This window comes from Homarus americanus, unplaced genomic scaffold (assembly GCF_018991925.1).
Source record: "Homarus americanus isolate GMGI-L3 unplaced genomic scaffold, GMGI_Hamer_2.0 scaffold48016, whole genome shotgun sequence".
NCBI classification, from domain to species: Eukaryota; Metazoa; Arthropoda; class Malacostraca; order Decapoda; family Nephropidae; genus Homarus; species Homarus americanus.
The window spans coordinates 841,981-859,342 of record NW_024755055.1 but is presented as its reverse complement, the minus strand read 5'-3'; the positions used below and the strand labels follow the sequence as shown (position 1 = coordinate 859,342).

At 36.7% G+C, this 17,362-nt stretch overlaps 1 protein-coding gene across 1 annotated transcript; it reads left to right on the top strand.

Annotated features, from left to right (window-relative positions):
* Positions 1-303: 303 nt before the first annotated feature.
* On the top strand, positions 304-17,126 carry LOC121856263 (sphingolipid delta(4)-desaturase DES1-like). Its single transcript, XM_042351669.1, has 6 exons — positions 304-468; positions 8,286-8,462; positions 13,412-13,551; positions 14,397-14,613; positions 14,987-15,195; positions 15,536-17,126. Exons 1-6 carry the CDS (start codon positions 387-389, stop codon positions 15,680-15,682), a joined length of 972 nt encoding a protein of 323 aa, XP_042207603.1. The 5' UTR covers positions 304-386; the 3' UTR covers positions 15,683-17,126.
* Positions 17,127-17,362: the final 236 nt, after the last annotated feature.

Genomic DNA, 17,362 nt, shown 5'->3' with positions numbered 1-17,362 from the left:
TATTTTGATACTTTCAGACAACGGAGAAAATCATACAAAGATATACTTTAATTGTTATTAAATGAGTACAACAGGCAGGTATTATATCTCACAATAGTACTTAAGAAAGCAGGTAAAAGTGGGACATATATCACTATACATTAGATCTCAAAGAATTTCAATACCGAAAATTAAACAACAACTCTTAAAAGACTATTCAGCTTTATATTTTCGTATTAACTATGAGTAATAGAACCTTTTAGCTTGCACAACAGCACACGGCAACTGAAGAGGAGGGTCGCCCCGTACCACACCCCGGCTAACAGCTAAAAAAAGAGTCAGTGCTCATTTGTGAGAGGTGGTGTGAGGTCGTGCAGCACTCGGTGTGTTGGATTTTGTTTTACACTATGGGCCAACATGTATCAAGAACTGATTTCGAGTGGACATACACTGCTGAACCTCATGCAACAAGACGAAAGGAAATTTTAAGTAAGTTAGTGTGTATTAAAGCATTAAATATTGTAGTGCTTATGGCAGTATCACCTCAAACGAGTTGCATGGTTGGTTTATTATCACAGTTTTATAATCTTAGGTGTGATTAAACGTCGAAAATAAGCATTGTGCAAGAGATAGAGTGAGGAAAAAAGTCAATAAAGACGTTATCATGATAGTGGGGGAGAGAGATAATGAATGGTGACAGGGGAGACTCGTGGGTGTGGGAGGCGCCCAGATTTGGGTCTGCCTCTACTGGTGGTGATCTCATGACTTGCTGCTTATAACTCACTGAAACTGTTTTGGGTTTAAGACCACAGTTTGAAAGCTTTTGGTATACTGGCAACAAGTTATAAAGAAATTATTATTTTTTATTAGTGCACTGTTCTATCTCTCGGTGTTAGAATTATGAGTATTTTATGTATTTCAGTGAGTCATTGGAATTAATTGTCTTTATTATCACGACAAAATAAATTGCATTCAAATGAAGATTGTCATTAGATACTATAAGGTTTTGGATTTCCCCTTCTTTATAATGTTTCCAATAGATAAAGGTTGTATGCCATTGTTACCAGTGTATGTTAACATATATTGTGATGATAAACTCTCTGTGGTGTAATTATTGTTAGTACTGTACTACCTGATGGACCACTTTCACTTTCCCCTCAAGAATGATCAGTGCAGAAAAAGGTTATATAGGGTGTGTATTTTATTTAGGAGTACAGTATGGATATTTTTTTATTCTTCTGATGTATTACACTGTGTTTTGTGCTGTTCTGACCTTCATTATTTGTGAAAATGAGTGTTTATGTTGAACTTAACAAACCCAACCTAACCTAACCAAATGTAATGCTCGTAGTCCTGGTTCATGTGCTAAAACGAATATTAACCAATGACTATTCTTTATCTGTTTACTGTAGCCATGTTACTATACCACAAAATTACTAGGTATACTTATGTATCCTCGGTATATATGTTATAATAAATATAGAAAATTGCTGCTTAAGCCTTTAAGAACCATTTGATGTTTTGTCAAATTGTGATGATAATTTTTTTGTTTTTATTACTTAAAGAAAATTTATTTGTACATGACAGAATTGGTTCTGTTTCATTTAAGATGTACCGTAGTTTACTATTATAAGATAGCCAAATTATACCTTAAGTAAGTTAGGGATGGTTAGGTTAGGTTCTACATGAAGCAATTCATTTGTATATTTAATGTAATTATCTACATGTTCATTTCTGGCCCATCAGGAGTTTCCAAAAGTAAGAAATACGAACCTGTAAAAAATATCACTAATCGCTAATTTTTCCCATCTGGTGTAAAATATGTATACACAGTGCAGCTGTCCCTCTTTTTACGATAGGGCTGCTTTCCTGGAAACCCCCAACGCGTACCGCATTGATTTTTTTTTACTTTGATTTTACTTTATCCTCTTTGCCACTGATCAGCTTGTTAGCCGCTTGGGCGGTCGGTCACACACTGTTGGCAAGTATATAGCCACTGGGCACATAAAGGCTCCAGAATATTCTGCACCTGCTCCAGTGTTGGCCAAGTCTGGTCTTGAATGAGCTCACACTCAGTGCTGTCACAACACTCTTTGGCAGGTTGTTCCAAGAGTTTACAATTATTGCTCTGAAACAGTTTGCCCCGACTATTTTCCAAATTTGTGGCTTCTTCAACCTTGAGCTGTAACCCCTAGTGGGGTGGGCATCCGCCAGCTCCAAGTATGAACACGCGACTGAATAACGCCCTCTGAGATGTTTATAAACTTCAATTAAGTTGCCCCTTGCCAGCCTATAGTATAAGCTAAAGTAATTGCAGGCATTATAATCTTTCTGGGTAACTGAGGTACCATAGTGCAGGCACCAGTCTGGTGGACCACATATGGACATTTTCAATTGACTGACAGTCTCTAGCATATCTCGGGGACCAGATGGGGTGACAGTATTCCAAACGGGGTACCACCTCACTCTTGAAGAATGTTACGAGGGACATAACAACTGGTTATCTGAATCCTTCTTTTAAGACCTACTAGCTTAGTTAGTAAATAATGAATTTGCTAATTGGTTCACAGTTAGACAGGGTGTAAGACAAGGCTATGTTCTATCTCCAACATACAGTACAGTACTGTATACATGTATTCAGAGTTCTTATGAGATAAATTATAAGTGATAATGGACTAAAATTTAAAGGTTAAGTAATATCAAATACTGTTAACACTTTGCAGATGATAGCTACTGCTCTTATCACAGATAGTGAAGACACATTACAAGAACTTGTTAACAGATCAATGGAAAAAGTTGAAAAATGTGGTTTAAGTGTTAATGTTGTAAAGATGAAAGTAATGGTTGTTTCCAAATTGGAAATAAGTCCTAAAAAAGAATAGCGGTAGGCCACAAGGATTTTAAATAAGTGGAAAATTTTGTGTATTTGGGAAATAGCATTAGCTGTGATGGTTGATGTGCAAAGGAAATAAAAAAGAAGAATATGCTAAGTGGAAACTGCCTATAATAATCAAAAAGAATTAATGAAAAGGAACATTAACTTCAATTTGAGAAAAAGGCTGTTGAAAGGCTTTATATGGCCAGGACTGATGTATGGGATCAGAAGCGTGGACACTCGGCAAACACCAGAAAGAGGATGGAGGCAATTGAAATGTGGTGAATAGGCGAATGCAAAGAATAAGCTGTACGGACAGGAGAACAAATGCCTTGGTTCTGTTCTAAAATTAGCAAAAACTTCAGGATAAGTACTTTAAATGTGTAGAAAAAGAGAAATGGGATCTTTGGTCATATAATTAGGGATGGGCAGATAATAATAATTATTAATGGGCCAGGGGAAGACAGAGACTAGGTTGGATAAATGAGATTAAAAACTGGTTCCCCAGAGATATACAAAACCTTGGAGGTTTGGTAAAAAATAGCCAGAGAACATTTAGAGTTGAGGACTGTGGCTGCCAACCCCTAGAGATGAGGACGGTACTTTGATTGATTGAGCTTAGCTGCTTGATTCACCTTCTCACAATGACCAGAGAACTTCAGTTCGTTTTCAACATACACGCCCAGTCCTTTTCACATTTGGTGTCTGTTAATGCTGTTTTTTTGTCCTGTTGGGACATGTGATACGCCTTCTTACTGTTGGTACAACCAAGGTGCATCCTCATATACATCGTGACGTTGAATCTTAGCAGCCATTATTTCGACCACTCTTGAAGGTGACATAGAGCTTTTTGTGGCTCTTCAGTCTGTTTAATTCTTAATTTCCCTCAATAACTTAGCATCATCTTCAGCATCTGGCATGTCGTTTATGAAACAAACAAACAACAACTAACCCAGTTTAAATTCTGCTGCCATTGAACAAGGTTTTTCCCTGGCTTGATGCTGTTTATGAGTGCAATTTGTGTTGCACAATATGTACTGTACAACACATTTAGTGAAATTATCGCTAAACAAGGGATAATCGTAAAGCACGTAAGGCGAACCAGCAGGTTCACACAGCAGGGCGGTAAACACGGAGTCCAGTATAGGTGCTGTACTCCCTAATAATATAGTAAACAAGTTTGTTATAAACGGTTTTGAAGTTAAATAATATACTTATTAATACCAAAATTCTATATAAACAATGTGGTTCAGAGTTTAACGATTTAGTGAGCAAGAAGTGAGCCTAATTCTTAGAAATTTCAAATTTCATACATAAAAAATGAAAAAACAACAACACTGCAATGATAATCGATAAAATTGATACATAGCATATCATAAAATTGCAATAGCACATATTTTATATACAAAAAATAGCTCCTTCCACACTCAAACCATTCTCAGGTGACTTGACAATTCAGCCAGGTAATAACCCAGCTGACTCAGATATGTGTGACTGCTGCAGTACTGTGCTGTGTGTATGCCATGACATCACATTGTGGGAGGTACTCTTAAAGCACGGCTGGGCTTGTTATGCAGTTAAAGCCCACTGCCTCCACAAATACGTTCACTTCCCATACATACACACCTATGCTCTTAATTTTTCTTATTTTATAGTTTTATATAATATTTTCTTTATTTCCAAGTCACATTAGAGTACAGTTACCAGGTAGCTATAGTATCCCCCAATTTACAATAATCTGTATTAACGTTAAATAGGTTTTAACCCCCTCTTGCTATTGTAGTTGTGTTAGGCAAAATCCATGTTAACAATATATAGTTATGGTTAGGCTAAACTCTCTGACACAGAATGTAAATACCGATATGTGCAGAAACTGTCTTTCTATCCTCTGTCCAGGTCACCTATCTGGGTGCCCCCCTCACGCCCACCTTGTGAACTACAGTCCGCGTTTTTGTTTCAACATGGTCCCATCTGCCGTTGCTCATGTAACGCATTATCGTCATTAATCATTGCGTAGCCTTGTGATCACTGTGATACTTTGCCTTTATTGGTGAGAGTAAAATTATATTGTTTAGATTTTGCTCTGTTTTGGTTACTGTGAAGTGATCAGTGTAACTCTGTAACTGAAAGTGGCTAGCAAGTGTACTGCTTCCTGCCTCTGGGAAAGGCAAGGCTTTGTGGAAGAACCTGTCTGGAGACAAAGTTGGACCTTGTTAAGTGGTAGGCTTGTTATTATTAATGTGGTGAGTGGTGTTTATATTTTTTGTATTTATTTAATTAGTGTATGATCTTTGTTTTTTCTGTTACATGTCTGTGTTGGACAGGCCAAGAACGTATCCCATTGAAACCCATGTTAAAAGGCTCGTGATTTATGTTAATTCAGTTTACATTAAGGTTTTCAGGAAAGCAACCCTATCGTAAATAGGGGGATACAGTACTGTACAGTACGTACCAGTATTGTAATATTTTTTACCACAACTTTAATAGTTTTATTACTGTACAGTCAGGGTCAAAAGTTTGCTCACTCCCAAATTGAAGGAGTATCAACCCCAAATTAGATAAAACAGCACACCTGCACCAGATGACAGCCAGGCTTAATAAGTTCAGAGACTCGTTCCTGTGACCCTGTTTCACCACGGGGAGCCAACTTTTGTCTGCGACTGTGCAATGGCAACATCTCGCAGGCCTCCTTGACCCAAGTTTTTCCCCTTCCCAGTGAGTCAAGCTATTGCTAAACTGGGATTTTCACCTAATGTAAAGTGAGAAACTGTCAAAAAATTTATCGCTAAACCAAATTAACGTTAAGTGAATTATCGCTAAACGGTACTGTATGTTTGTTGAACACCCACAGAGACATCACACAACCCTGTCACCTTTACTCTCACCAGTAGTCCTCCTTCCTCTCATAAGCCTTCTCTAGTTGTACCGGGTATGTTTACCTTTCTCCAAACAGTTTTATCGTTACTGTATTATGTGATCTACACATCCCCTCCCTTTCTTAAATTCTCTGTTTCTCATGTATCCTGCACTGCAATTTTTTCCCCTTCAATTACATATACAACCATACCCTATATTTTTCCAGGTACAGTATTGTATGCTGTACCAATTGATTTTCTTATAATTTCTTTCTCATTGCCCCCTTTACTCTATACAAAGGTAGCTACTGTTGCAAGCTTTAATTATTACTCTGGTACTTGCACCTTATCCACACTATTCTAACATAGTTAAATATCAAGAATCTGAAACGCTGAAGAATATGCAGTTTTTTATTTTAAGTGCACGTCAAGATTCAAGCATGATACTGAGAGTTTACCCATTCTACTTTGTCTTCCAAATACAGACATACCCGGTAATGTTGATGATGTTCACAATAATGAAATACAGTACAGTAGATAAACTAGACAGGGGTGTTTTAATGCACAAATTTGCTGACCAGTATTAGAAAATTGCTTTAGAATAAGAGGCAGCATGACAAGAGTTAGAAATTCTTTGCTGATAGTGAAACAAACAAGGGCATGGTCAAGCATAAATCATTGCATGGTGCAAGGTCAACAGAGCTTGACATAATGATGTACGAGTGGTTTAAGCAATAGAGAGGTGAAGGCAAAATTTAGTATGAAGAAAACTGAAAGAAAGAAAAATTGTGTCTTGACAAAATGCAGTGTCTCCTTAAGATGACATGATAATTGAGACAGCTGTATATCCTATGTCCATTGTCATATTTGATCTACGACCTTGAGCTGTGACCTTGGGCATAGAGACTTGGAAAGATATCTTTATCTATGAAAGATAAATGCTCTAGGTAGGGTGAAGTGTATGGAACCCAGATACTGTACCTTAGTGATAACAGTATGGCACAATATGAGTACCGGTACTTGTGATTGATGTTCAGGAAGTGATATGTAAAGAAGAGTAGTTTTCCCGTATGTTGTTAACCCCATGAGTACAGGGGAGTCTATGTTGAATAAAATCGTCTGGGTCAAGCCAAGTACAGTAAAATATTAAAAGTGACTTCCCCATAATGAAAGGTTAAGATTCATGTGAGTTAACCCAAAGTTGTTATGGTTAGTGAAAAAAATATCTGGATTGAAGTACAGTACAGTACATGGTATACTGTGCCTTAACACACACTGTTTATACTGTTGATTACACTGAATACTCTGGATTATACTTTCTATCTTGGTCTACTGTACAATGTATTCTTTGGATTACACAGTATACCTTGGATTATAGTGTATACAGTATTTTCAATTATTCTACACTTGTATTAGTATTCTTGATTCAAATGAGTATTTTTATCACGGTCCGTACTTGTCCCTATGAGTATAACAGCCAGTCCTCACGATACTGAGCTGAGGGCTTAAGTTTAATGGCACAAACATCTCATCTTCAGGACTGTGTGTTAGTCCACTAAATGACGACAAAATTATAAAAAAAATCAATCTGCCAGTTGTGAAGTACAATATAAGTCGGAAACAGGAATCAACTACAGTACTGTAGATTTAGCAACTTTTCTGCTAAATTGGCATCCCTGGTGTGGGGGTAACTCAAGTGCATTAGGTCTCTCCTCCACACATTACTGATGACAGTGTGCACAGTCAATCTTTTTAAACATCCTCTTTGCTTCACAGGCAGTGTTACCAAGAAGGTGAATAGTTACATCATATTGGTAAGATAACTTTACCAGCCTCTGCAGTAGTTGCTAAACATCTCATGGAGTGTTAAGGTTGTTGTTGGAAAACCGTCCACAACAGCAGTATGTGTGTCCCCTCAAATCAGGTACGGTAGTACTGTACTACACAATGTGGGAATATTTGTGTTGTCACAGTTGTTCTCCACAACATGCTTTATCAGCAAAACATCACAATGATTGGCCATGGGGGGGTCATGGACTTTCAAAGGCTTGTCAGTGCAGTGTATTTGTTGATACAGCTATAAGAGCTAAATACTACACCTATGGTATTGAAGACAGATTGAGACATCATTCTATGTAGTACTGTACTGTAGTATTGACTTCAGACATAAAAGTGTGCCTCCCTCAGTGATGGGGAGTTATATACTGTAAGCTACTCTTCTGATAACCTGTGAAATGATCAAAGAAATAAAATATGAATCTTGCACTTGCACTTGCATAAATAAAGAAGTTATTAAAGATTTTAAAATATATAAACTTATCTTGCACAAAATTCAGGAGCAATTTACAGTAGATTTTAACCAAACATTGTAGCTATGTACCGGGAGGGTAAATCACGAGATCTAAGATGAGTTGATTATCATTATTTTCTAAGAGTTGTGATGCACTTATGTTGTGACTGATCTGCTTACCCTTACTTGCATCTCTGTCGTTTATTAAGGTATACTTAAGAATATTTTAATTCATTATGGTTATGTTGTAGATATTTGTTAATATTTTATTTTCTGTTCCTAACAGAGAAACATCCAGAAATAAAGGAATTATTTGGGAATGATCCTCATCTAAAATGGTGGGTGTTGGTGCTGGTGACCTTCCAGTTTCTCTCTCTCTTCGTGGTGAGAGGGCTGTCATGGCCATGGGTCTTAATCCTCTCGTATTGTATAGGAGGAACAATAAACCATTCACTCATGTTAGGTAAGTGTTAATTTTTATATACTGTTGTTACTTTAGGTATCACACAACTGAACTAATTCCACCATCACTACCTCTTGTTAGAATTGAATCTTATAAGATGTTAAAATACCTCCACTCCCCTTTGTCAAAATTAAATACAGAACACTGAAGAGATTGTCCTTGTTTGTGCTGGGGATTGTGTTCCTAGAATAGGCCGGTATAAATGAACATGTGTTTCCCTCGTAAAAGGGGAGCTTACTATCCCAACGATAACCATAGCTCCTATTTAGATGAAATGTCTGTACAAATACTGTAATAAGTTTTCATGCATATTTGAATAGAAATTTTATAACTAAAAATGTACCAATATTAGTAAGTAAACAATTAAGTTAAATACGTTTTTATGTCAATACTGTACATTTTGTTGTTTGTATAAGGAGAAACTGGTGTTAGGTGAGTGCAGAGGACTATGGTACAGTATACTCACGCGCCATAGCTTCGATGCACCCTCTACCCCTACTCCTGACTCGATGGAAGTCGTAGCCTTGGCTTCATACCGAGCTTCCCCCCTCCCCCCACTCATCGTTCAGTGGTGCATTGTGGTAGCTCGAAGCTTCGCTGGATTTTACGAATAGCAGTTCATGATGTAATATTTGAGAGAATAAATGCACGATACAGGTTTTTTAGTGTCTTCACAACACTTTATTTAACATCACTATACAAGAGGGACCGTTCGGTTTGCAGCCCTGACTACGACTTCCCTCGAGCCAGGAGTAGGGGTAGAGTGTACATCGAAACTATGGCGCGTGAGTGTCTGGGTCATTGTTGGGTTGCAGTTGGTTCATATTGAGTGGAGAAGATGGCAGCTCAGGTGGGTCAACATAGGTACTGTATTGTATTGCTGCTGGAGTCATAGATTGAGCTTGTCTGCTGGTAGGCATACTGGATGTACTAGCACTACTGGCTGTTGGGGAGTGGGCGCTTGTGTTGAATCTGTTTTGCCATGTGTAGAATCACGATGTTATCAACTTTCCAATTTGTAGACTTGCTCCATGTTAGGACCTATGTCTTTCCCTTTCTGGATCACTTGGTTAGCAAGAGTCAGATAATGAGTCAACCTCTTCATTGTCAACAGGTTCTCTTTTATGGTAACCTCATTATTGTCAATGTTTCATACATAGTTTCTTGTGTTAACATCTTAGGCTTCAAAATGGTTCTTTACTTGTTGTTGAAATTGATTGGTGTTGTGGAAGAGCCTTGTTCAGTGGCAAAAGTTGAAATCAAGTCAGTGTGTAGAACGAATGTTTTCACACAACAAACATTGAGTGCATTCTCACCCAACGTGTTTTCCCAGGATGTATTTCATACATCATAAGAGTTTATAAGTGGAATGTTGACCTGTGTATGTGCCAACTTAGACCAGGCATAAATAAATTAGGGGTGGCCAGAGGTAATCTATGGAACTGCAAATCCAGTTCTTGTGAAACTGGTTTCAACAAAGACAACTTGTACAGTACAGTGACCCCTCGTTTAACGAACACCTCGGTTAACGTAATTTCGATTAACGAACTGCCTTCCATAAGGATCTTCAATTCGGTTAACGAAAAAAAATTCGGTTAACGAAGTTCTTACGAACCGACCTCAACATGTTTTCGCTTGCACTGACCGGGCAACCAGCTTTAGTATCAGTCCGCCAATACATTAATCGGTTCTAGGGCTTAAATTCCTTACTATTTTAGTAAATATCAAGAAGTTTATACTATTCAATAATTTTAAAAGTTTAATATTCAAATTTTTTAGTCATTTTAACAATTATTGAACATAATTGAAGGTAAAGTGACTAGTTTAATGCGCGGCATCCAGCCTCTTAACACAGCAAACAGGAGTTAGTCTCTCTCTGTTTTCACTGGAGGTAACATCTTGCTTGAGACTCTCTTCAACTAAACGCATATTTTCTGTGTTTCCAAGCAAATTATTGGTCATTTTGAAATATATTTTACATATTGACAATATATAATGCAGTGCAGTGTTGATTTCAAGAAAATAATCTTGAATTACACCAAGAAAGCGAAAATTTTATGGGTGAAATGGTGCCATGGGGTGACTTCTCTTCCACCCCATTGCCTTCTCTTCTTCCTTCTCCTCCACCCCCATTCTAAATCCCATCATCATCATCATCCAGGAGCCTTCTACATACACACCTCAAAGTAAGTGAACTTTTCTACCATTTTTGTTGAATTTAGGAAATTTTCGGTGAGCTGGAACCAATTACCCAAAAACCCATTGAAACAATGGTTTCGGTTAACGAACTTTTCGGTTAACGAACGACCTTCTGGAACGGATTGAGTTCATTAACGGAGGGGTCACTGTACTGTAACTTGTAAAAAAAACTGTCAGTCTAGGGTTGGAAAAAACTATCATAAGGAATTTATGACAAGACAATGTTTTAAATCATGTCATAATGAAATTACGACTGTTGTGCACAGAAATCAAATATTTGTGCTGCTGTATTAATGTGAAAAAACATGAAAATTACCAATGAATAAAGCCTTGCTATTTCAAGTTTAATTCTTATGCTGCATTGTATTTAGGTCAGATAAGGAGAAGTAAAACTAAAATAAAGCTACTGCTTTCGAATTTACTTTAGTAAGACCAAAATTTACCTCTTGGCAGGAATTCCTCTGTTCATGTACAGGTATTTTGAAGCATGTTCTTACAGAGGTAAATGGAATTGATAGCCAGTACAGCTATGCTTCATACAGTATACAGTAATTTGATACAACAGGAAACAAATCAAATCAATTCACTGGCAAATTTATATTAATTAAGAACTATTCTTATTAATTTTTGAGTCATGGGTGCTATTTTTAGTCATTGATTTGCTATGAAGATTGAAGAGGAGTTTAAATTGTATGTACGGTACATTAATATGAAAATATTCATTTATTATGCTTTATTGTGTCAAAAATTGCTGATTTAAATCATACCAACCCAGATTGTTACATTAAACACATTTTGTTAGCTAGCAATTTTTTTTCTTAAATTACAATTATGTCTTGTGGCCACTTGCCTATAGTGTACTTGGGCTCCTATACTTTGGAGACCTTCAACATTAATGGCTGAGACTAAATCATGAATTACTCTAATTATATACTGTATGCTTCCCAGTCTCAACAGTCCCTAAAAACATTCTTTAGAGGCAACACCCACCATTTAAAATAGAAGGTAATGGGGGTGTGACATTATACAGTATTGTATTAGGATATACACAAACCTCACTTCATGCCTGTTGGCCATCTTGGATTCCAGGCATCAACCCCCAGTCTCAGCTGTACCTTGACAATGTTCAGATGATCTGCCTGTCAGCTCTGCCTCCTCCAACCATAGCTGAGATACAGCTCAGTGCAGTATTTGGATCTTGATTTATAATACTGTACTTTGTAAAAATATAAATTATTCCACATACAGTATTTCCCAATGTATTTTATTGCATTAAGGCAATTTTTGGGTTGATAGTGTTACAAAATTTTGGTTTGTTTTGATGACCTTCCTAATGGGAAATTTCTGGGTTCTGTGTAGTCAATCAGATACTGTATACAACACTGTACTGTATTCCCTTGTCCATGGCTCTTGGAATACATTAGACCATACAGCATAAACAATTCTTTAATCTGATTGATTTAGTCAGAAACCATTTTTACTTTAGAAAATGAGGACTGCTTGAGTGGAGGCATATCTAGTTCACTATCTGAAGCATGTGGAAGACTTGTTTACGGATTTAGCTATCGGGTGATGCTCCTACACATACTATCATGTGTCTGATACGAGATAACACGAGCTTGGGGGTTAGAAAATGGACCATAATAGTTTACATTACCATATGTCACCTCAGTAGTATTTGGCAAGATGAAGTCTTGTTGATTGACTTGTTCTCCGTCTTATTTTATACAAATAGAAACTACCTCCTGAGAAGTGTTTCCATTTTGAAGACATGTCAGTACAGTACCAGTTTTAGCTTCAGTAGCTACCTGGGACTCTTGGCTGTGGGTTTCAGGCCATAAATGGATTATTATTATTATTTATTTATTTATTGCGAACCCTGGAAATAATCTTCGCAACTTGGCAACTCTCCATCCTTCTTAAAAGTAGTATGCAACTTGGCTGAAAGTGAGAGCTGATACCTTTACTTCAAGATGGCCTACTTGGATGGGAAATAAGGTTGCACACATTTTACTATGACATCATTATCTGTTTATTTCTACTGTAAATAGTGGCTGTTGCTTTAATGTATCCCTTTTATGGGTATAGCTGTGATGGTAAGGTGTAACTGGTTCATGAATCTGCACCGGCCACAAAATCAAGGCTCTCCTGGATCTTGACTTCGCTTTGGAATTTCAGGATTTAATCTCCATGTTGAGGAGCTTAGTCTTCCCACACTACAGTACTTCTTTCATTATTATTTGTTGTTAGTGTAGTATGACCTTCTATATAAATTTATTTGTCAGTGTTGTGAAATGTGTTCTTATGATAATTGGATAAATATTTAACTAGAAAACACTAAGACAAGGATTTCATTTTGACCTGTGGCTAACCTATTATCCAATTCACTTTACACTCGGGCTGGTTTCAACTGTTCACGGCTATGTGTATAATATCCCATTATTACTTGTATTTGATGGTCAAAACATCTTGAGTTTAACTGTAGGTATATACTAAAGTAAAAAGTCTTAATCATTCCTTTGTTATCATTATATACGTAGTCAAAAAACATTCCATGCCTTACTGCAGTTATCCAGTATGTCTAAAATTTATATATATTAATTTCATTCAAATCTCTTCATATTGCCTCTGACCCTTGTACTGCACCTAAATATTGTGAATTCCCAGCTAAAGTAGGAGATTTTCTATGTTAACTATTCATTTGGTTTAGAGGATATGCAAAGGTTAACTGATGTTTCCATAACTTTCAGCTATTCATGAAATTTCTCACAACCTCGCCTTCGGACACTCAAGACCATTATCCAATCGCATTCTTGGGATATTTGCCAATTTTCCCATCGTTCTACCATTTTCAGTATCCTTTAAGGGCTACCATCTAGAACACCATAAAGTAAGTGCAGTACTCTATGTGATTTTGATTTTACTACACTGGACTAATGTTAGTATTACAGGTATCAATATTTATCTCCTGTGAACCTTAGACATTTGTATTAGAAATGGGGGATTGTTTATGGCATCATTTTATAATCAGCAGCTAGAATGAATGAGTAACAAGAACTCTCTGTTGATTTGGGAAATGACTCTAAAGAAAAAAGTTACCTACATCAGTATTAGATCCAAACTAGTGAGACATGATCTGTATATAAAGTGTGTGTGTGTGTATTACTGTATAATGAAATGATTAGGCGACCTGTGGTGTAATGGTCAGCATCCTCGCCTCGCAAGCGAGTGGACCTGAGTTCAATCCTCGGGCAGGGTGAAACTATGGGCAAGTTTCTTTACGCCATTTGCCTCTGTCTACCCAGCAGTAATTGCAAACCTGGGTAGTTAGCCAGTGCAGTTGGCGACTTGTCCGGTCTTCTCGGACTATTCCTTGACACTGGGTCATGCAACTCATTAACTTAGGGTGTGATTGTTGTGTTGGTGACAGCTTCTGCACCTTAAACAAATTCACGCCTAGGTGGCCCTAGGGCCGGCCATCCTCGTTACAAGAGGGGCAACCATTATTATTTTTAATGAAATGATACATAAATGCCATAGTTTATTGTGTGAAGGTAAAATGGATCAGCATCTTAATCACTGGTAAAGGGATTGGTCTTTGTCCCTTCAGATATATTCTTTTCAATATTTTTTTTTATAAAGTTCTGTATTCAGCATCATCTTTGGAATTTTTGTACAGGTAAATCTAGGAATTACATTATTTGTAATTCTTACTAATTTCAAATACTCTTACAGTTCCAAGGGGATGAGAAACTGGACACTGACATTCCAACAGACTTAGAAGCCAAACTGTTTTGTACAACTCTTGGGAAGATGGTGTGGATGTTCTTCCAGCCATTGTTCTATGCTCTGCGTCCACTTATTACATACCCAAAGACGCCCACCATGCTTGAGGTCATCAACACAACTTTGCAACTCGGCTTCAATTTCTTAGTTTTCTACTATTTGGGTGGTAAGTTTAGCATCTGTGCCGTTACTTGGCCAAGCTGGCACGTGCAAGTTTAATTGCAGTTATGTATGATGCTTATCTCTTACAGGATTTTTTTTTTCAGATATAAAAAAAAAGGGGGGGGGGGAATTAATCATTTTAAGGCTCCTTACTTTATTTTATTGTAGAAAACAGAAATAGATAACTTTTATAATGAGTTTTTTAATACAACTTTGCTTAAAGACAATACGTTATATATTTTTTTTGCAGTTCAAGGTATTTAATTACTGTATAGTATGTACTCAGATGTAAAATCAGTAACTAATGTACAGTACAGTATAGCTATGACAAAGATTGTCTCTGTATCACTAATTTATTTATTTTTCTCTCCCAATAGGTAAAGCTTTTACATACTTGGCAGCAGGATCTCTTCTAGCTATGGGTCTTCATCCAGTTGCTGGCCATTTTATCTCGGAGCATTACATGTTTAAACGTGGCTTTGAGACATACAGTTATTATGGGCCACTCAACTACCTTACCTTTAATGTTGGTTACCATAATGAACATCATGACTTTCCTTATGTCCCAGGATGTCGACTTCCTAAGGTATGTTTTAAGGAGTTTGGATAACTAAAATTATATTTTAGAAGGCCTAATTTGGTTATTTTGATAAGCATATAATAATAGTTTACTTAAATGTTTGCATAGATGTTAGCTTCCAGTCATTTGTATAGGACAAGAATGTCAAATTCATGTAGTTGGTAGGTGCTGGTGGATCAGGGCAAGACTTATCTTTGACACCTCTTAATTTGAGATATGGTTCTGGTTTTTCTAAAGTTTTAGATGTAATTACTGTATTGTGATATTAGCTTTAACAATGTTTATATATGCTATTAGCTGCTATAGTGCTGTAAACTAATGTAAAACTTTCCCTCTCTCTTGTTAGGTTAAAGAACTGGCTCCAGAGTTTTATGATGAGTTGCCACAACATAATTCGTGGGTAAAAGTAATTTATGACTTCATAACTGATCCCAGCATTGGTCCATATGCCCGCATTAAGAGGAAACATGCTGGCTACAGTAAAGTAGAATGAGTAAGAAGAAAGAAGAAACTATTAGGAAATAACAGTGGTTTAATAATTTGAATTACTATGTGTAACCTTTTATGGGTGTGGTGATAGATTTTATAGTCGATATTCTCTTGTAAGTTTGTAAAAATATTGCACAATAATATATGCATGAATGTTATGAATAAAATTACACAGTACTACAACCAGTTTTGATAATGATATACTGTATTGCATATTGATATTAGATGAGCATCCATATAAAGTACTTTTGGGAGAAGGGGATCAAATATATACCAATTTTTAAGCTTGGCTTTCATGTTCAACTAACCATCACCTAAATTCCCCATTTCAACTGGTATTTGGGTCAGTTCAGAAGATTCTTTTTAAAGTCATGTCACTTAAAGAATAACATCAAAAGTTATGAATTTGCAAGAGACTGCATCATAATCACTGCCATCTGACAGGTTGCCACGGTATCTTCAGGCACCAAGAGTAACTATATTTAAAGTTGACATATTTAACTTGGTGCCAGGAGGCTTAAACAAAGCTGATGTTCACTTTGAATGTGGACTGTATTAAGAATAATCTTGCAGCCCATAATCTGAAATGATTGGCTTACGTTGACTTATGTGACATACTCGTATATAATTTAACAGTTTGACTAATAATTAATTAACGCATAAACATGTAGATATCCACTTGATCACTTAGGTCACTAGTTCCAAGTGTTTGATTTTTTCAGTCTATAAGCCACAAACCCTTTGATTCCCAGGCTTTCTTTGGGTTTTGTACATAACTCTTTTTAAGTGTGCTGCCATTTTTATAACTTATTGTCGAAATAACGAACTGTGTTAGGTCCTGGGGTGCAGTTTATATTTTGGACAACATGAAGTTTTCCATATTGCTTTTGTCTAAGACATAATTTACTTTTCTGTTGAGTTTTTGTTGTATTTGCTTAGTAAATTTGGGTGTCCATAAAAATTTGTGGCAAAAATTTCCAGCTAGCCTACCAGTACAGTACAGTACAGCCACTCCTCGACTTACGACGGGGTTAGGGACCCAAATCCAGGTCCTATGTCGAATTGGTCGGAAGTCGAAAATGTGAAGATAATACATACAAAATCTAAAATGGGTGTCTCTTTTTCTTCTCAGCACCACAAAACTCTCACTTTTAAGCTTGCCAGCCACTTTAAAGGGAAATACAAACGAAAATTTTGTCAGTACACAGCGCAATCACTAACACCGGGACTCGAAAATATGTAATTTGAAAAAATTTTGGTACGACTGGGGCGGTTGTATGTCCGGGTGGTCGTAAGTCAAGTTGGCCGTAAGTCGAGGAGTAGCTGTATTCTATGGTGGCAGAAACTGGGGGAGCTTTACTTTGCCCGTTGAAAGATTTGAAGGCTTATGTTGTTATCTGTGATTTTTGTCGTGTTTGGTGTCCACTGCAGTAAAGCTTTTGATTTAAGTGTATTTTGTCTAATTCCTGCTGAACTATAATACATAAAAGGTGAGTTTGCTAAGCACTTATATGTGGATTTTTTTAATAGATTTTTTTTTTATACTTTTCTATAGATTTTTGGATTAAAATTTTTAAATTGCCAGTTTCTGTAGCATGTTGCAAAGGGCAAAGCTATTTTTCTGTGTAGTTAGTAATCTTTTTGGTTGTATATTAGCTTGAGATGGCTGGGGAAGTTATGAATA